At 36.0% G+C, this 20421-nt stretch overlaps 2 protein-coding genes across 7 annotated transcripts; both read right to left on the bottom strand.

Annotated features, from left to right (window-relative positions):
- Positions 1-478: 478 nt before the first annotated feature.
- On the bottom strand, positions 479-10929 carry LOC110613820 (ubiquitin-conjugating enzyme E2 34). 3 transcript variants are annotated; one of them, XM_021755162.2, is made up of 10 exons: positions 10777-10929; positions 9731-9952; positions 9160-9214; positions 7706-7744; positions 7494-7557; positions 7312-7373; positions 7164-7203; positions 6978-7005; positions 6455-6546; positions 479-985 (listed from the first exon to the last, which is right to left on the bottom strand). In XM_021755162.2, the coding sequence occupies exons 2-10, from the start codon at positions 9785-9787 to the stop codon at positions 718-720; spliced, it is 705 nt and encodes a 234-aa protein (XP_021610854.1). In that variant the 5' UTR covers positions 9788-9952; positions 10777-10929; the 3' UTR covers positions 479-717. The 3 variants fall into 3 exon arrangements, with proteins under 3 accessions (XP_021610854.1, XP_043811899.1, XP_021610855.1); XM_043955964.1 differs by having other exon boundaries at positions 9731-9946; positions 10777-10892; XM_021755163.2 differs by having other exon boundaries at positions 9731-9986; positions 10777-10884.
- A 1701-nt stretch (positions 10930-12630) lies between these two features.
- Positions 12631-19807, bottom strand: LOC110613504 (pumilio homolog 23). Of its 4 annotated transcripts, none has more exons than XM_021754663.2 (11): positions 19576-19807; positions 19087-19373; positions 18564-18927; positions 18062-18364; positions 16995-17162; positions 16185-16328; positions 15895-16014; positions 15534-15719; positions 14449-14597; positions 13697-13879; positions 12631-13401 (listed from the first exon to the last, which is right to left on the bottom strand). In XM_021754663.2, the coding sequence occupies exons 2-11, from the start codon at positions 19347-19349 to the stop codon at positions 13035-13037; spliced, it is 2247 nt and encodes a 748-aa protein (XP_021610355.1). In that variant the 5' UTR covers positions 19350-19373; positions 19576-19807; the 3' UTR covers positions 12631-13034. The 4 variants fall into 4 exon arrangements, with proteins under 4 accessions (XP_021610355.1, XP_021610356.1, XP_021610358.1 ...); XM_021754664.2 differs by having other exon boundaries at positions 19561-19770; XM_021754666.2 differs by having other exon boundaries at positions 19722-19770.
- Between the last annotated feature and the right edge of the window lie 614 nt (positions 19808-20421).

The following is a 20421-nucleotide window of genomic DNA, read 5'->3' as shown; positions in this document are numbered from 1 at the left end:
TTGTAAATCAAAATTAGATAATCTTAAAGATTTTCAAAAATTTTATTCAAAAAAATCTCCGTATTTTTTTCAAAAGATCTTAGCAAAAACTTTCATCACGCTTAATCTTTTAAATTAGATGCGAAATGAAAAAAAAAAAAAAAAAAAAGAGAAGCAAAGACTGAGATCACCTCAGCAAACTATTTTTTTTTTCTTTCAAATCAATCTCGGCAAACTACTAAATGAAGGAATAAAGAGCATAACAGGGAAAAGCTTTGACCCCACCCTCCATTAATCCTACAGCTAAAAGTTAAACAAGAACACTGTCATCAACAAACCACAGACATGAATCATGGTTTCATAATTACAGACAACAAAACGTGGTTTCCCAATCTTTCAGTCCGGAAGAGCGTTTGCTTTCACCTTGATCATGTTTTTCCTGCAACAGATGAATCGATGAGAGTAACAGTACGTAGACGCTAGAAGGGAATGGGCAATATACAGCAAACACAAATTCAACTAGCTTTAGAAAATAAAGCCACAAACATGGAAGGCATCAACTAACAAACTGCCAATAGTAACAAAATAAAGATCACAGTGAGCCTTTTTGGGCATCAACAGCTCTGTATCTGTCAAATACAGGGCACAACTAAAAGAGCACTATTAGAAGAGTTCATCAACTAGCAAAAGCTTGTATGTCTGCTACTGTTCTAAAATTCTCATTTCGCAGTGTAGAAATCAAAGTTGAAGCAGAGGCAATGCCATTACGATGCCAAAGATGGAAACCAGCAACAACATCACCCAGGTTGGGAATGTTTGCTTCCTGTTCCTTCTTGTGTCCTTTGGCATCTGTACTCTATTCACATCTCCTAATGAATTATCAAGTTCTTCCATTGTAGGGCTAGATTTCTTCTCCCGTTCCCCCTGCTCCGAAATTATCTGCTCAGATTGTTGTTGCTGGTTAAACTTCTCCACGTACTCTGGAAATAACTTCCTAAATGTTGGGCTGCTCAGAAAAGAATTTCCAATTAAAAAAAAGGGGCATAGGGAGGATAGAAATGACTGGATGTTGAAGTTCAGCTATTGTGAAGTCTATCTTGAATAACAATGCACAATATGCAGATCAAGGTTTACAGAATGCCAAGACAGCCACGACCAAGAAAAGCATCAAACTATTTCAGCGTCTATTATGCACATGATAGATAAGACACCCATAGAAACAAGATACCCTGTTTGAAGTTCAAAAGATGAGCAAAGAAGAAGAAAAACACCTCACAACCAATAACAACACAAATGACTTTCTTGCATTGGCTGGCATTATGCTTTTGTGCTACCAAGAAAATAGATATAAATATATAAGCAACTGAAGATTTTTGGGAAAATTTTGAGTATTCTTGTATTTCACTCTTGATTTGTACAATATGTCTACATGGCTATTTATACACAAAGAATCATATCTAAACAGGAAGCAAATAATCAAATAATAATTACAGAGATAATTAAGGATCCTAATCAAATCAAATCAAATCTCTAGAATCAATTAGGATTAGCAAATAAGTCAACACTCCCCCTCAAGTTGGTGCAAAGATGTCACACATGCCCAACTTGCAAATCAGATTATGATAGATCTTGTTGTTAAGCCCTTTAGTAAACACATCCGCAAGTTGCTCAGTAGAAGTCATATGAACTAGGCTCAAGACACCGTCTGTTAATTTTTCTTTAATGAAGTGCCGATCAATTTCAATGTGCTTCGTTCGGTCATGTTGGACTGGGTTTTGTGCTATACTTATAGCAGCTTTATTGTCACAATACAAGGTTATCTTGTCTCTCTCGGACAATCTCAACTCTTCCAATAACTTCTGCAACCATAAGAGTTCACACACTCCTTGGGCCATTGCTCTGTATTCTGCTTCCGCACTTGACCGAGCAACAACACTTTGTTTTTTACTCCTCCAAGTGACAAGGTTTCCCCCCACAACTGTGCAGTAGCCAGATGTGGATCTCCTGTCATCGAGAGATCCTGCCCAATCTGCATCTGTAAAAGTTTCAATTCGGAGATGACCATGTTTGGAATAAAGAAGCCCTTTCCCTGGCGCAGACTTTAGGTATCTCAAGATGCGAAGTACAGCTTGCATATGAGTCTCGCGAGGGTCATGCTGACTAAGCTAACAGCATAGGCTATATCCGGTCGAGTGTGTGAGAGATAAATCAACCTTCCTACCAATCTCTGATATCTTCCAATATCCACGGACTCACCAGTTCCTACTTTCAGCTTGTGATTACTTTCGATGGGAGATTCTGCTGGTTTACACCCCATCATACCAGTTTCTCCCAAAAGATCCAGAATGTACTTTCTTTGAGAGATGAAAATTCCTTTTTCTGATCTAGCCACCTCGATACCTAGAAAATATTGCAGTTTTCCCAGATCTTTGATTTCAAATTCCTGAGCTAACAACCTCTTTAGTTGAGCCATTTCCTCTTTGTCATCACCTGTCACCACTATATCATCAACATACACAATAAGAAGGGTGATCTTACCCTTATGATGTTTGATAAACAGAGTGTGATCAGCATTGCTTTGTTGGTAACCGAAGGACATCATGGCTCTGCTAAACCTGTCAAACCAAGCTCTGGGAGATTGTTTTAGCCCATACAAAGCCTTTTTTAACTTGCACACCTTTCCTTGTGTCTTCTCATCAGCGAACCCAGGAGGAATTTCCATGAATACTTCTTCCTCTAAATCTCCATGGAGGAAAGCATTCTTCACATCAAACTGTTGCAAGTCCCAGTCCAAGTTGGCCGCGCAAGATAACAGAACTCTGATTGAATTCATTTTTGCAACTGGGGCAAATGTCTCTTGATAATCCACTCCATAGGTTTGGGTGAAACCTTTAGCAACCAATCTGGCCTTAAATCGTTCAATTGTACCATCAGCTTTGTGTTTCACTGTGAACACCCACTTACAGCCAACGAGTTTCTTTCCAGGTGGAAGAGTGACGAGCTCCCAGGTCTTATTTTTAGCCAATGCTTTCATCTCTTCAATCATTGCTTCCTTCCATTTAGGTTCTGCAAGAGCTTTCTTCCAATCCTGTGGAATAGACACAGAGGAAATAGACAAGGCAAAGGCTCTATAGGAAGGAGACAAGGATTCATAAGAAACAAAGTTAGAAATAGGATGTTTAGTACAAGATCTGACCCCTTTTCTTTGTGCAATCGGTTTATCTAAATCATTGAAGCATTCAAGAGTTGTGGATAACTCACCAGAAGAAGATTCTTGACTCTGAGTAGACTGCATAATGGCCTCTTCTGCCTTGTCTCTCCTTGAATACCTTCTCAAATCTGGCTTGTCCAAACGACCAATTCTTCCTCCCTGATTGGACATCTCCCCCTGTCGATTAGAACTCAAACTCTCTAGTTGAACCATATTATCCGGAATCACACAATTTTGGATCACCTCTTCTTGCTCATTATTCTCCCCCTGAAGAGGTGAGTGGGTGGTATTGAAGTAGGGTTCAGTTTCTCGAAAGGTAACATCCATACTGACTAAGTATTTTCTAGAGGGAGGGTGATAACACCTATATCCCTTCTGTGTCGGAGAATACCCAACAAACACACATTTAAGGGCCTTGGGGTCCAATTTCCCTGCCGTTCTAGTATGGACAAAACAAACACACCCAAATATTTTTGGTGGAACAACGTATGAATTCTTCCTTTGTAGAACTGCCAAAGGACTCATAAAGTCAAGGGTCTTGAGAGGCATTCTATTTATAAGGTAAGCAGATACAAGAACTGCATCTCCCCAATATGCTTTGGGTAGATTCATGGTGAACATAAGAGATCGAGCTACCTCCAATAGATGTCTATTTTTTCTCTCAGCAACGCCATTTTGAGCACTAGTATAAGGACAACTAGTCTGGTGTACTATCCCATTACTCTCCAAATAGGCAGAAAAGCTACTATCCATGTATTCTCTTCCATTGTCAGTTCTCAAAATTTTCACCTTAGTATCAAATTGAGTACAAATCATCTTATGAAAAGATTGAAAACAAGAAAAAACATCACTTTTAGCTTTAATCAGATAGACCCAAGTCATTCGAGTGCAACAATCAATAAAGGTGACAAACCATCGATTACCAGATAAGGAGACAGTTTGAGTAGGCCCCCAAACATCAGAATTAATAGTTGCAAAAGGAATTTGACTTTTATTATGACTCAAAGGATAGGATGTTCTAGTGTGTTTAGCATACTCACAAGCATCACAAAATAAAGAGTCAAACTGGGTTTTAGCAAACAAATCAGGATAAAGTTTTTCTAAGACAAAAAATGATGGATGTCCTAATCGCCGGTGCCATTGTATTATTTCCCGATTGACATCCTTATTCTCTCCAAAACAAGCTTGAGATATCGAAGAACCCGGATCACTCTCCAACATGTATAAGCCATCATGCAGCCTACCATTGCCAATCCTCTTCCCTGTGCGAAGATCCTGAATAACACAATGATCAGGAAAGAATTCAAGTTTACAGTTAAGGGCATTGGTGATAGCACTGACAGATAAAAGGTTGACAGGAAAGTGGGGAACATGAAGGACAGATGATAATTTAATGTTGGATGTGCAAATAACAGAACCTGTTCCGGATATTGGAGTAAAAGAGCCATCAGCAATTCTGACACTATCTTTGGTTAGAGAAGGAGAATAATTGAGAAAGCCTTTAGAAGAGCCTGTCATATGTCTATTCGCACCAGAATCGATAATCCATGGAACATTATTAAAAGAGGAAGCATTACCTGACTTTACAAAGTTAGATGTGGCACCAGAGGATGAAGAGGTGTCAATATGAGACAAGAGGCGCTTGAGACTCTGAAGTTCATTAGCGGAAAGAAACTCAGTCGTTGTTGTCTCCTTAAAAGGCTCCTCCACAGTTTCTGCTAAATTAGCTTGATTTCTAGAGGTACCTCGTTTTCCTCCACGACCTCTAGTGGGACGACCATGTAACTTCCAACAAGTCTCTTTGGTATGCCTCGGTTTCCCACAATAGTCACAGTGTAATTGATCTTTCTCAGAAGTAGGAGGCTGTGGTGTGCTCAAACTAGTAGTCAACCCAGCCTTTTCAACTGGTGCAGTATAGAGCATAGCATGTCGACGACTTTCCTCTTGTTGAACATGAGCGTGGGCCTCTTGTAGAGAAGGAAAAGGATTTCTTCCCAACACTTGGACTCGAATTGGATCATATTCATTATTCAACCCTGCAAGAAAATCATAGACCCGCTCCTTTTCAATCATTCTCTGAAATTTGACTGTATCTCCAGTGCAGTCTGCCTGAAAGTCTTGATAGTAATCAAGTTCCTGCCATAAGCCACATAACTCAGAATAAAATTGGGAGATAGTCATTTCTCCTTGCTTAGTACCATGAATCTTATTCCGAATATCATAAATTTGGGCATCATTCCCAATCTTGGAATAAGTTAAGGACAAAGCTTTCCATATTTTTGCAGCAGTATCAATTAACAAATAGGACTTAGAGATATTAGGTTGCATCGAGTTCAGTAACCATGTCATAACAAGACAATTATTTGAGTCCCATTGAGGAAAATCTGGATCACGCTCATCAGGTTGCTTTTTATTACCAGTGACATAACCCTGCAGCCCTCTAGCCTTGATAAACAACAAACAAGACCTTGACCAAGCAAGATAGTTGGTTCCATCAAGTTTTATGGGACTAATTTGCAAGGAAGGATTATCAGAGTTAGGAATCGAGACCCTTTTACCTTCTACCATAGTAAAGATTTATGAACCCTGAAAGAATATGAGGTACCCAAGGTTGTACACACAAGAGAGCCCAATTGATTCACCAAAAAGACCGGGTAACAGCACGGGAAGGCCGGAAGATGGTCGGAATCGTCGCCGGAGTGATCGGAGCGGCGAAGCAGTGACAGACGGTGGGTCACGCGCCTGGAAGCGCCGGGTCACGCGCTGGGAAGAGGTGGCGCGTGAGCCTCACGCGCAAGCTTTTCCGGCGTCGGAGCAGGTCGGTCGGCCGGCGGCAGTCCGGCAGTTCTTCTGGTGCCGGCGGTGAGAGAGTGAAGGGCTCCTAAATGGGTTAGTACCAAAAAAGTAAATCTAGGGTTTTGAAACCCTAAAGAGGAAAAATTGAATTTGAACCCAAAAAATCAGGAAAAAGGCTCTGATACCATGAAGATTTTTGGGAAAATTTTGAGTATTCTTGTATTTCACTCTTGATTTGTACAATATGTCTACATGGCTATTTATACACAAAGAATCATATCTAAACAGGAAGCAAATAATCAAATAATAATTACAGAGATAATTAAGGATCCTAATCAAATCAAATCAAATCTCTAGAATCAATTAGGATTAGCAAATAAGTCAACAGCAACAAACTACTTGCAGAAAGCAGTTAGAAGTAAAACATAAAAATTGAGGAAGAAATCATGTGAAGGTGCAGCAACTTACTTTTTACAATTGAAAGCAAGAGAAGTTTTTGCCAGACGTGCTTTCTCAGCATCAGTAGTGGTCACACTGCCTGTGGTGGGACTGTGGTCCATCTGCATAGAAAATTCATCTTTGATGAAAAGCAAATCCAGGGAAATGGTGAAAAGTTATGTCACTTTCAGTAATCCTTCAAAGGTTCCACTACAAGGATGCCACAGCACTAAGAACAGAGCCAATCATCCTCCTCGCCCCACCCCCCCCCCCCCCCCCCCAAAAAAAAAAAAAAGAGGAAAAAAGCAATAAAAAGGCCATTTCTCATTAGTCTAGTGAGAAAAATCACAGCATGAGCAAGATCTCACCCCACCTTGCATCCCAAGAAGGTTAAAAAGGCAAATAAAAACACTGACCAAAAAAAAATTCTGTAAATTAAGAACATCAATCAGTGAAGGATACAACATAAGGAGTTGAGAAGCAAGACGTGACCACAACAAATTCAACCATATTTGAAAGCAACTGGTAAAGTGAATAGGTGAAATAAACTCACCATGAATGAAAGAAGCCCTGTAAGTATGCTGCATGGAACGAAATGGAAGACTTTTAGAATAAGATCTACAATGACTGCTGCTTTACTAATACTACAAACTCAACGGACAGAGAAAATAACAAGATACAAAAAAGAGGTGCTATATATCAAACCAGTAAAGACACTTCAAAACTAGAATCTGTTTACCTTGATACAGACCACATTGGGTTCCAACTTTCTGGATGAACTACAAAGCAACAAGATCAAGGAGAAATTAAAAGGAAAAAGAAAATAAGTTACTGGAGTAAGAAAGTTTTGATTTTCTACAAATAACAATGTAATGTAAAGAACTTACAATCACTCATAGACAAGCAGATTTTCTTTTGAGTGGCAAAGCGTCCATTTGGAGTGATCATCCTACAGAGGATAAAAAAGTTGAGTGAATTAAAAGAAAGTTCATTGCCCTTTTTAAAAGGAAAAACTGCCCAAAGGATATTATATCTCAAAAGAAATGAAAGCAGCAAGAAAACACCATACGTGATTCCAGGAGGTTTGTAGGGATATTCAGGAGGAAACTTGATCTTTCCATAGTAATATCCACCTTAACAGCACAATATTTCAAGATTTCCATTGCACCAGAACAAAAAAATGACATTAGATCTCAATTGTGCTACACAACCATAATCACATGATAACATTGGATTGCATAGGTTCATAACAAATGCTACATCTAAACAAAATTAACAAACCTGCAAAAGGTGTTCCTTCACTTCCCTCCAAGACATAATCTGGATTATCAAAGTTGAATATCATCAGAATCAAAGGAGCACCTTAGGATATTAACAACATTAAGCAAATAAAGGACAAAAAAGCAACAAAGACCACAAGAGACTTAAAAAATGGCCAACAAAATTTGACCAATTATTAGAAGAGTGAATAGGTAAGCAATTGAGAGCACTTAGTGAACAACATATGAACTGAGCTTTGGTAGAAGAAGCAAATGACTAGGATTTCAATGCATCACCCAACATATTTTCCTGTAAGTCCTGAGAACAGTTGAATCTTGTTTGTACATTTAATCAAATGCAACAAATTTCATTTATTTTATAACATTATTAACGTTGAAAGTTGAAACTCCCTGGCTTACAATGAATGCATTTAAACAATGATTCAAGTACTCAAATAAAATACTCCTCATAGAGTTAATTCTTCACTGCCAATTTCTATTACCACGTACCCCTTTCTGAATGATCTGTCCAAAGAAAATGCTGTTCTATGGAGTCATTCACGATAAAAAGTTATTCTTATTGTGGGAGACATCACATCTTACTGCATTACCCAACTATTTATTGGGAGATATCACATCTTACTGCATTACCCAACTATTTATATCCTAGAAGAAATCAGATCTAACAGGATTATTAAACAAGGCTGCAAATCTACATCTCCTGGGATGATTTTTATTCATTAAACAATCATGGGGAGCAAGTATTACACAAGTTTAGTATGCACGTGTGCAAGTAAACACCCAGCCATTCGATTTAAGTATCTCCATCTCTATCCGATGGCTGAATGCTTGTTTGTATCATGAAAATTTTCACTCCCATAATATTTTGCTCATCCAAATGATGCCTGCACCCTAGTGCACATGAAGGATTTCAACAGGGAAACTTAGTAGCACCAAATGCATCAATCTGGGTTGCAAAAAATTCATTGTTTTCCCTAACTGTAGTGTATACATCTTGCAGGTCATCTTTTCCCTAAAATTTGCCAAAAGGCATCCCAAGCAATTATGGTAAACATAAAGGCACTGACTTTTGTCACATATAAAGCATGAAATTTTGATGCCATAATTTTGTTTCTCCAAGCACAACCCAAAAGTTTATCTTTATCTAAATGCAGAAATTTACTTAAAGCCTGATCCAAGTTCTGTCACAGAGGTTATGTCCACTTTTAATCTCTTTGCCACCTCATTCTACCTATATGCAAAGTAGAAGGGAAGATAGCATCAACACATAAATGTAATCTCAAATCCCTTTCCTCAACATCTCACTTCATCCATGCATGGCAATGTGTTAGTGCCGCATGTCCATTGCAGCAAAACCAGAAATGCTAAAGAAAATGTCGTACATCGATAGGTTCAGACCCTTATCAAGAAAAGAAGGTACAATTGAATAAGACATGAAAATTAACATGAACTTACGCCACTCAAGAATGTCACTTGGGGAAGGACGGGCAACAACATGGGAAACTGGCTCCTACAAGTTCATTTACAAACAGTATCAGGTATGTATTAAAAGAAGACAGCTAAAACAAAATTCTGGTGCAGCAACAATAATACATTGAAACTATTTAAATTACATATTATCTAGTCTAGTAACCTAAAGAATGAGAGAAATTATTCTTCTTCCCTTCGATTTATAAACAAAACCTATAAAGTGAATCTTGACCAACTAGAAGATATAGTACCAGCTGTATGATAAAACAAAGCATATTAAGAAAGGGGAAAATCCTGAAAAAACTGATGCACATGCTCTGGAACAAATGAGACAAAAGCACTATAGCATAGAAAATAAAACAATATCATCCATCATATAGGCTAATATTGTGATGTCAGAAACAATATTAAAATCCCAGATACGCAAGCTAATATATTTATTAAGACAATTAATATAGTGGACCATCTAGAAAGTGCTAAACTGAGCTCCAGATATGGACGTAAATACCATAAATAGATTACAGCATATGCAATTTGTGAAAACAACAATACATACTTTACACAGTGCTCTATATTCTTTCTGAAGTCGCTTGACACAGGATTTTTCAGCCATTCTCTGACTTTTAACTTGAAACAACTTACTGCATGAACAACAAAGCTCTAGCTGTTCCTTTTTCTTTTGTACAGTTGGCGCCGGTTGAGAATTGAATTCAAGACCTTATAACTCTGGAAACAACTCTACTACCACTGAGCTAAAGCTCACTAATTCTAGCTTTTCCTTTTTATTAATTCAAAAACCACAAAAATGTTAGCTGATACAGAGAAAGAGAGGCAATTAATCAGATTTCACATATAATAATTGCAATAACAACTGATACGTAATGAAAGAAAAAAGAGTGATCATTAAGAACAAACATAAATATTAGACATCTACATCGCTTCACATGTTCTAATTCAGTAACAATATGCATGAAAAACAACACCCATCTAGAAAAATTCATACTACGAAAATTAAGGAAATGCCAAACCAGACTTTGTGACAGTGAGTTGCAAGTTTCACTAATTTTGAAAGAATCTCACTAATTTTGTAGTTAATTGCATATTAAAATATAAATTTCAATACAAAAAGAATACCCATTACAAGAGTTAAATTACAATCACAGTTCTAAATTATGGTGGGAAGCTAAATGGCCCTTCTGCAATTGTTCAGTCAAATTATGATTAATATAACACACATAATAACATATTCTTTTGGAATGAAGGGAACATTTTTTTTCTTAAAAAGAACGCAAAATATATATAAGAAGAAAAAAAATTCAGGAGATCAACATACATGGTAGTGAATGATTCAACTTTTTTTTCCCGAATGATGAATGATTCATTAAAATCGAAGATAAAAGGATCAATTCTAAATTTACCAATTCTCATCTACCAAATGAAGTAATCAAAACCGTGAAGAATCCAACAATCAAGCAGCTAAAAAAAAAAAAACAACAATCGAGGGACTGATCCCAAGCACCAAATAGAAATGTTCGAAAAATTAAGAGAACAAATAGGAAAAAATAAGGGCAAATACAACAAATAGAAGAATTAATCATGCACCTGTATAAATCTGAATTAGGCGAAGACTGGAAAGGGAAAGCGAAACAGAAAAAATGGAAGAAGATAATAATAATGGAGAATTTTAACAGAAAGAGATGGAGTTACCTGTTTTTTAAATTATTAATTCATTTATGAATAAATCAATTCTTGGTCCTTAGGGTTCAGTTGCATCTTTTTTTATTAAAAAATAATTATTTCTAATATTTGATTATGCTAAATACTTTATTCATTTTATTTATTTTTAAAGATAATTGAAAAATTGTAATTTCTAGTCGAATAATTTTTTCCTTTAGCTTTGTTATTATTATTTTCATTTACATTTTTTTATTTTTAAATGTTTTTTTTGTGTAAAGTACAATAATTAAATAAATTAAAAGTAAATAGAAAGGGACAATGTGTTCAGCTAATAAAAATTTTATAGGAAGTTTTCAATTTATATCAATAATGAGAATAAAAAAATAATTTCTTCATTAATTAATATTAATATATAAGCATCGAGGGAAAGGGAGAGGAGGGTGATACGTGAGCTTCGAAGCGAAGGGTGCTACTGTGATTGGACTGTCACCGGTGACAGAGAAGAAAGGCTTGCTTTTGTTGGATTAGGCCCAATTCACTTTTTGTCACCAGAGCACGTGCGTGTGAGCAAGGCCATCTGGTTACACAATCATCGCTATTAACAAATGGCATCAACAATCTTGAATTTATTAATTAAATAAATGTAAAAATTTTTATTTTATTTTAAACTCCTTAAAAAAATATTTTTTAAATACAAATTATTTCTAGCGGTTTCAATATGTAAAAATTAATTTGAATTGATTATAAATATTAAAAAAAAAAAGATTTGATTAGCAAGTTATTACAAGCTCAAACCAACATTTACCTCAAAGTAGCAGTGAGCACCAAAATACTTTTTACGGACATGAGGGATACAAAGACTCTTCTGGGTAAGCTAGCTTAGCAGGAATATAATAACAATCCATTAAGCTCTGGTCCCCAAAAAACATAAAATAATACTAATATCACGTGATAAGTCACATGACCCTCCCTCCTACTGTGTCATCAGTCATCAAATTCAGACAAAAATTGTAACAGTCAAAGTGAAGCACATGATCCCACTGGCATCAGATCTCTGTTCAGATTTTTAAAATGTTTGGTCACCTTTCTGGTTTAAGTATATACCACAGTTATTTGAACAATCTCATCTCTTTCACCATCATTGTCCACTGTACAAGCACCCATTTTCACTTGCTGAAAACAGTTCAAGCTTCTGAGTACATAATCAAACATGAAGTTATATTCTACAGCACTAGCTGCTCTTGCTCTTCTGCTTTCAGTTTTTCTATCTGCTTGGCTAGAAAGGGCTCAAGCAGAGGGTCGTCCTGTTCCACGGCCACCTTCTTCCTCTTTAGCATCTTCCATGGCTTCTACTTCAGGAGCTTTCAGGGACTTGCCGGTGGCTGAGAATAACCCATTCAAGAAAGTTGATTCCAGCTTCAGAAGAATACCTCCAAGCACCTCCAATCCCACACAGAACAAGTAACTTTTTGTGCCGACAGTTTTCAAGCTTTTCCACCATTGGCAGGTTTTCTTTAGTTGAGTACATAGTGTTATGTTTTTGCTTCACGGGCAAACCTCCATTAGATGGCTGAAGAGGTTAGAAAAGAGTAGATTCAGAGGTTTTTGCAGCTTCATCTTTCCTTTCTTCTTTGCCCCTTTTTGTTCTTTAATTCGTTTTCTTCTATACTCTTTGCTAATGTAACGTGTAATAGTATTTTAATTCAAAGGCCTAGTGCACTGTAACTGCAGTTCATAATGCATTTACACGCTTACTCAAAATATTTGTAGAAAAGTCGATGAGAAATGCATAGTGGCATTAAGATATTCATAATTCTCAATGTCAGAACGAAATTGGTCTCATATACACACGCCCATATACAGCCGACTCCTGAAATATACTTTTACAAGTTTAGATATTGTTGCCACCTCAAAACTACCGAATTCTCCTTAAACAAATATGAATTTTCTTTTTCTTTTTCAATTTTTCATGCACAAACATCATGAATTCTAGAATAAAAAAGCATAAAGACGGTAAAATAAACAAATTAAAAAAGACAAAAAAACATATAAAACAATCAAAGGTTTCTGCTATGCTAATCAAGAGTCTAGGCGGCCAAATTGCCATTCTTTAAATGCATGCTCTGCAAAGCTCATACTATGCATTACAAAGCGAACAGCGACAAGTGATGCTATGCACATCATCAGATTTTCAATTTCTTCTTGGAAACTTCTGTTGGTTTATCCTTTCTGTGTCGCTTCTTCCCCTTCATATCAGTAGATAGGAAGGGTATCTGGTGTGTGCTTTCCGCTGCCTTCTTGGATGTTCCACCAGTCTCAGAAAAACGACCCTTTTTGTTTTTCTGAGTTTCAGATGCCAGATGAAAATCAATCTCTTTTCTCATTTGCTTTATGTCTTTTGGTTGTGATGTCTTCTTGGAAGCATCAGCAAGGAAGGAGTCACTTCTTGATGGCTTGGTTTCATCAGATCCGAATGCAGCATAAAATTCTTTGTAAGTTGATTGTTTTGATGCTTGCATGGACTTCCACTGATCAGGCCGGTTAGCAAATCTGTTGCAGTATAAAGCAAACGACAAACGAAGTTCAGACAAAACCATAAACAGCCAAAACCCAACTCCTAGGAATTCTAAACATGCCACCAAGTGACATATTCATTTCCAAATTATCTACACCGGTATAGGTGCAGAATAGACATTGAACTTGAGGCTTCATAATTGCATGCTAAGTGAGAGAGGATCTCTCACTGTCTGTTTGTATCCAAGAACAAAAGCAAGATGGAAATAAATTTCAAACAAGAACCAATCATAAAAGGTCACAACATGCTAAAGGATAATGTGAATTTTACCGGTCAATATCTAGTTTCCTTAAGAGATAAGGGCCTTGCTTTGTCTTGGATAGTTCAGTTTGCACTTCTAACAAGTCTGATGCTATGGCCTCTCTTAGTGAGACATTACTGGCAGTGAAGCACTTCTCAATGGTAAATGAACCAGATGAATGCATTGCAAGCTCTCCAAAATGTCCCCGTAACCTTCAGAACAAGTGACCAGAACAAATTAGAAAACATGTATATATCACTCACACACACCAGACTAGCCAGCAAATTGAAAGACCAAGACATTAAAAAAAAAACTATTCCCAAATAAAGCCGCATGTCCAATTCCAGAAGGATTATCTCTACACACTTGAGAGCTTCCACGACACAAGGCCCTGTACAGGATTGCTTCTCAAAAGGGGAAAAAAAAAGGGAAAAAAGGGGATTTCTTTTTCATGATATACTTGGCAGATAAATAGAGTAAAAGGCTTTTATGGTCATTTTCAGTCTAAGCAAAAGTAAATTTGATTTTACTGTCCCTCTCTCTCTCCTAATAAATGGACAAAATTCATGGTCTGAAGAGAAAAAAAAAATACTATATCAACAAGAAAACTAGAAAATAGTGTTAGGCCAACAGTCTGCTTGGCTTTGGGTAGTGACAAATAATTGTGCAGTTAATAGCGGTTAAAATTTTCATTAGTTACATATAATAATCATACTATAGTTGAACTTCTGAAAAATGAAATAAAAATGAACAAATATTCCAGCAAGAGTGCAAGACATACTTCATAATTAATCTATGCTTCTGTTTCCCAGAGGCATTGGAACTAAGAAAAGCTTCAATAACACGCGCTCCTCCAGCATCTTTTGCAGTTTGAAGGACATGGTCAATTTCCATGGATATAAGACTATTAATAAAAGGCTGAATGAGCTCCTGCCAGTCAAAAAGATCTAATGTTAGTGAGGAATTAGAAGACCATAATGTACTACTAATGCAGAGATTGTTTTATATGAATATTTTGGAGATTCCTCACATGCTAGGAACTAAAGCATCTTAGACAACAATAATAGGAACTAAAATATCTTATTTCCAGATAGCCAGATCATACTTTACACTGAATTACCTCATGAATAGTCTCACTGTAAGTCTTCTGAAGCTATGACGAATAGTTTAAATGAAATGATAGTCCAAATAATATGATCCTTGACCTCAAGGAGATCAAAATTATGCCAAAAACTTGCTTTCCTAATCCTTAACCTTTTTGGCTCGAAATATCAAAATAAAAGAAAATTTCTCAATGGTGATATATGCTGCATATGTAAATCTCCCGATGCCATTAATGTGGCAAGAAATGTAACATGAGAAGAACAGCTTAAGCCTACTACAGAGCATAGAAAACCCGGTATAGCAAAAGGTTTAACATGAAAAGAGAATCTTAAGCCTTATTAATAATGACAGAAGTCAGGGCTCAAAATAGATGCTTATGTTTTGTCAGATAGAGCAAGGACGAACAACATAGACTACATAACAGCTCAGAGACCATGATTAAACAGCATAACAAAGGCTATCTAAAGTTGTTATTTCCTTTCAACAGTCAATCGGAAAGACAGCCAATTTCAAGAATAATAGAAGCTCATACTGGTATTCTGTTTCAGTATGGCTTTTATTTCTTTTGTTTGCCAAAAGCAAACTATAGGTACACATAGACACAATCACACATTTTGTACACAGGTAGTACGTATAAAATCACCTAAAACATATCACCTCCAGTATGGATGATCCACATTTATAGCATCGGTTTACCATATGGTGAATGGGCTACCAAAAAGATAAACAATGAGGAATAAGCATCAATACAAGGCAACATACACTTTGAAATCTGAAAACTGCCTGAAGAATTAGTGAACCCATGACATGCATCTTAATACCACTTGGCCAGTTCCAACTAGACTTGTCCTCAAAGGCAAAGTATCTCTCAAGAAATAGTATCCGAGGAACAATGCATCTTGGAGACTCATTTGGTAAACAAACAGCTGCAGCCAGGGCCTGACAGCACTGCCAAACAAGCAATGGAAAGATGAGCAATGATTTGTACTTTTACATAGCATAATTGTCAATGAAGTGTATATGAACTAATTGAAAAAAGAAATTATATTTTCATTTCATTCTCATTAATTTCTGAAAAAGAATAACTGGAAAAGAACAAGGAGATGGTATTCAAGCAGTAAACCTTATGTTCATGGATATGAAGCCTTTGGCATGCAGCAATAAGAGATGCAATAACTCCTGACTTCCCCATTTCAAGAAGCTCTCTAAATTTTGGACCAAGTTCCTCCCAAATCAGCTCCATCTAGTCATTAAAAAAATATTATAAAAAGAAAGGTTTCATTAACACTTGTGGATATTAACTGTTGGCACAACATACTCTAACAGAAACATTTATGCTGATTTGTAGAAACATCCATAAATATAGTATAATAGCAAAAGATAGAGAAGATTGAAGATTTTCATAACACATACTTGTTCTTGATTTCTTGCATGAGAAACTAATGCTTGGATAACAAAGTTGCCACAGTGATGGGATGAAAGCTCAAATAATGATTTCCTGAAAACTTTAGAGAACATCTTGTCATACAAGCTTTCAGGGGCAACTCCCAAAATCACCTGCAGGTTTTGCAGACAAATTATCAAAATTCATGAATAGCTACCATCTGGAAACCAAAATTTATTGCATATTCTTAGCATCACCATAGCATGTAAAGCAAATGAGCAAAAAGGGATGAGTACTAATCCAAGCATAATTCATAACTCCTTTTGTAGTCATTTTCACGGCAAATAAACCCTGAGTGCAGGCTACCACAAATCTATGTGCTGAAATAATTGAGCAAAATCTATAACAAGCAAAAGCTATAAATAACGATTAAGCAAAACCAAAATAATAATGCAATTTTACTTATAAAAGATGAAAATAAGAAAGCCATCTCTGAAACAGTGAGCATGTGATATAAACAGTAGTAGAGTGGATTTTGTGATACAGCATTTATCATATAAAAACAAGTTGAAGTCATTAACAAGGAACAAGAAAAACATCCATCTTGAAGATAAATCTGTAACATAGTGATGGTTATGATGGAAAATTGTATATTGTTTGGATTATACTTGTGAAAACATGATTTACCAGCATGAAAAAATTGGTACCAACTATGCACCTTAACAAGGTACATCATGTATGCAACAGCAAAAACAACTCATATATTAAAATGAATAATAGTTGCGAATATAATACACAAAATGTACAACAACAATGAAACAGAATGATATGTTCCTCACCTCCATTAAGTGGCTGTATGCAGTTTCTTTCATCAATTCTATAATTTCACCAACTGCTGTCATATTTATGAAGTTCTCTTCTGTTAAATTTTCTTCTTTGCATCCAAGCAAAATAGGAATAATTTGCATTAACTCTTGATTTTTCCCAGCTAATAACTTCAAAGCTGTCTGCCACAAGTATAGTGTTAATCACATAGAATGACCTTCTACTCTCAAAATTAGAACATCTGAATTGATGACAAATCAACATGGGAATTTTGAAAGATTCATATTACTCAAGAAAAGATCCATACAGAGAGGAAGAGAGGGAAAAAATTTTCTTAATGGAAATTTGCCTTAAGTTTACCAGTATCCACTACCTCAAAAAGTATCACATGTGAATAAATAAATAAACAAATAAATCAGCTACAGAGAGAGTGAGTTTCCAAACACAATGATTGAAACCTACTTGCAAGAGGTAAAAGTCGCAAAAAATAATTGAGCAAAGAATGATTTATAGGCTTCAAAATGGATTAAAGCTTAATTTTACCCCTAAATTTATTTAAAAAGTTCAATTTAGCCCATTTCCAAATTTTTGTCCAAATTATCCTAGAACTTTCATTTTAGCCAAAAATCAATAAAATCAAGAAATTGAGCTTATTGATGTTTGATTAAATCAAAGAAACCAAGAAATTTTGTCCAACATCATAAAATTGAGCTTCTTATTTTTTTTATCTAAATCAAGAAATTTAGATCAAAAAATTTTTATTCGTGAGCTAAATTGAGCCTAAATTGGAACTTCTGGACTAATTTGGATAGAAAGTTGAAAATGGACTAACTTGAACTTTCCTAATAAGTACAGGGGGGAAATTGAACATTTAACCGCTTTAGAATATATGCTGAAAATGAAGAGAAATTTCCATCAGCCAGACTAGCACCTAAGATCTTATATCCCAGCATAAAGTTCTAGAATGGAGTAATGAAAAACTGAATGTTAATACTCAATTAATATCATCTTCACGCTTTTCCATCCATCCTAGTAAACTTGGCACAAAAACAGATATAGTGAGAGGGAAGTTCAAACATGCCTGCAAAACCAAACTGCTGTATTGGTCAACTAGCAGGGTTTTAATGTCTTCACGGGTGCATTTCAACATTTCAGAGACAAGAACCTTCAATGAACTGGGAAACCCCTGCTGATGTTGTACTGAGTCACTCCCAACCTCCCGATTTTCCCTAAGGTTAAGCCGCTCTGCCAAAATTGTTGATGGCTTTACTCCATGAAATTCGGGAGAATCTAATGGCACTCCCCCACAAAGACAAAGAAGACTTCGAAGAACATGAGATCCATAACAGTTGGACATCATATCAACAGGATTGGAAACAATCACCTGCAAGGAACAAAATGCCATTTAAAAAAAATTAAATATAATGGGAATTTATATTCTTCTCAAGCATATGCTTCTTTATCATAAAATCTTAAAAGAAAATAAAAACCAAAAAGTAGAGAAGATTGTACTTGAACAAACAGGAATTGGAAAAGCCACCTTGTTATAAGATTAATAGTAAAGAAAATAATCTACTTGGTACCTTGCATATCATAGTTAGAGTCTCTTCAATAGTAGAATATGCCTCATTGTCTTGAAGATGCATAGCTAAAGACTTGAGTGCTGTCTCAGCAACATGAGAACCAGATCTATCCATTGCAATTAAAGGGAAAATCTTTGCACAGCCCTGAAGGAAACTGCAAAGGTGGTCTACATTGCAGCCCTCAAGCAGAGTTTGCAAAGTATGGCTTATGATATAATCCGTTGCCAGTTCAAATTCTTTCCCTCGAGCTTCTTCAAGAGCATTAGCACAAATAATTGAGCGTTCCTCCAAGTCAATCCCACTACTTTCAAAAAGATTTGCAATCTCTGAAAAGTATGTTACCGTTTCAGGATCAACCTGTTTCCTACAAGTACTATCCAGTCACTGACATGCTTAACTGGCTATAATCCAAATTTGTAAATAACCACAGCTAAAAGCATAGAAACAAAAAAGAGACTCAAAGCAAAGTTATGCAATTTATAAGATAAAAATCAATGCAAATCCGACATAAGTTACAAGTTACCTGATGACCAATGGTTGGGGGTCTGATGTATTTTTGTGCTTGGAAAACTTCTTACGAGTGAAAGTTCCATCAGCTACCCTTCCAGGTCCGGAAACACTTTTGGTGGAATTATCTCCATCAAAAGCAAAACTTGCATTCTTGGCCTTCTTTTTCCTTTTATCATGCTTATGTGATTTATCCTTCTCGCCCATTAAGCTATCTTCCACCAAATTACAACTTCTGGCCCTTCTCGAAACTAAAGCTTTCAAACCAACAGAAACCATACGCAACCCAGCAAAAGAAGCTCCCTATCCCAAACCCAGAAACATGCAAGAGAGACAATATATTAGATAATGGATAAACTTATGCTAAAGCTAACAGCTAAGCTTAAATTAATAACTATATATCTGGGCACAAATGAGAATTGAGGAAAAACCATAAATACTTATTAAATCCAATAGGCTAAACCATGAAACAAAATGCTGAAGCACATACAATTTAATTTCACACCTCGTGTCCTAAGAAGAGGAAACAATAGATAACATTAATGGAGGCTTCGAAGCAAGCGTTTTCAAGTTGCTGTAATTTTCCCCTCGATGAACAAAGAACGGATAACAAATAGCTGGATGCAAGTCAATAGAGCAGCAAAAACCTACCTTAAACCCTAACCGGTAAGAGCTAAGAATGCTGAGAGAGAGTTTGAGAAAAAAAAAGGAAGGAATGCTGAGAGCCAGAGAGCGAGAGATTAAAGGGTGAGGAAGGTCCATCTTGAACGGCCAGTTCAGTGATTTGTGAGGCCTCTGGCCCATCTGGGCATCCCAATTAAGTGCCAAGAAAAGCCCATTTAAAAATCGACGGATAATAATTAGTTGTAGCAAAAATTGCATTTTTTAATACTTATTACCGTTTAAAATCAAGTATGAATTATGCATTTTTATTATCATTATTTTATAATTTTTAATTTAAATATATAGCAAACTAAAAATTCAGCTGGAAAATTGTGATTGAAAATTAGAAATATTAAATAAATATAATAATAAAATTAAATACATATATGAGACAATTCAGTATTTTAAATTAATAACATGTATGGAAAAAGTATTTCAAAAATTTATCCACTATTATCATGTTAATAATATTTTACATTTTTTATTTATTTAAATATTTAATTAAAAAAACATTGGATATATATTAATAACCGTCGAGTTTCACCATCGAATCAGAAATATATGCCCAAGAAGACAATATTAGTCCAAGGCTCTTGAGACTTTCTGGATTGATTAGTCCGGTCTCTTTTTTTTTGCTATGATCCGAACTCATGGAATGAGTTAAGCCACTCGCAAGCCTCAGTACACG

Source organism: Manihot esculenta, chromosome 4 (assembly GCF_001659605.2).
Source record: "Manihot esculenta cultivar AM560-2 chromosome 4, M.esculenta_v8, whole genome shotgun sequence".
Lineage (NCBI taxonomy): Eukaryota > Viridiplantae > Streptophyta > Magnoliopsida > Malpighiales > Euphorbiaceae > Manihot > Manihot esculenta.
This window is presented reverse-complemented; position numbering and strand designations above follow the sequence as displayed.

What these genes read in the sequence shown, in the direction of transcription:
- LOC110613820 (XM_021755162.2), bottom strand. Translation starts at nt 9,787, where the DNA reads ATGGCTGAAAAATCCTGTGTCAAGCGACTTCAGAAAGAATATAGAGCA. An exon ending in TGAAGGAACACCTTTTGCAG is followed by an intron (nt 7,558 to 7,705) that starts GTTTGTTAATTT and finishes TGTGCTGTTAAG; the next exon opens with GTGGATATTACTATGGAAAG. An exon ending in CAGGGCTTCTTTCATTCATG is followed by an intron (nt 6,547 to 6,977) that starts GTGAGTTTATTT and finishes TTTTCTATGCAG; the next exon opens with ATGGACCACAGTCCCACCAC.
- LOC110613504 (XM_021754663.2), bottom strand. Translation starts at nt 19,349, where the DNA reads ATGGTTTCTGTTGGTTTGAAAGCTTTAGTTTCGAGAAGGGCCAGAAGT. An exon ending in ATGCAAGAAATCAAGAACAA is followed by an intron (nt 16,015 to 16,184) that starts GTATGTGTTATG and finishes TTTAATGACTAG; the next exon opens with ATGGAGCTGATTTGGGAGGA. An exon ending in AGGAAACTAGATATTGACCG is followed by an intron (nt 13,402 to 13,696) that starts GTAAAATTCACA and finishes ATACTGCAACAG; the next exon opens with ATTTGCTAACCGGCCTGATC.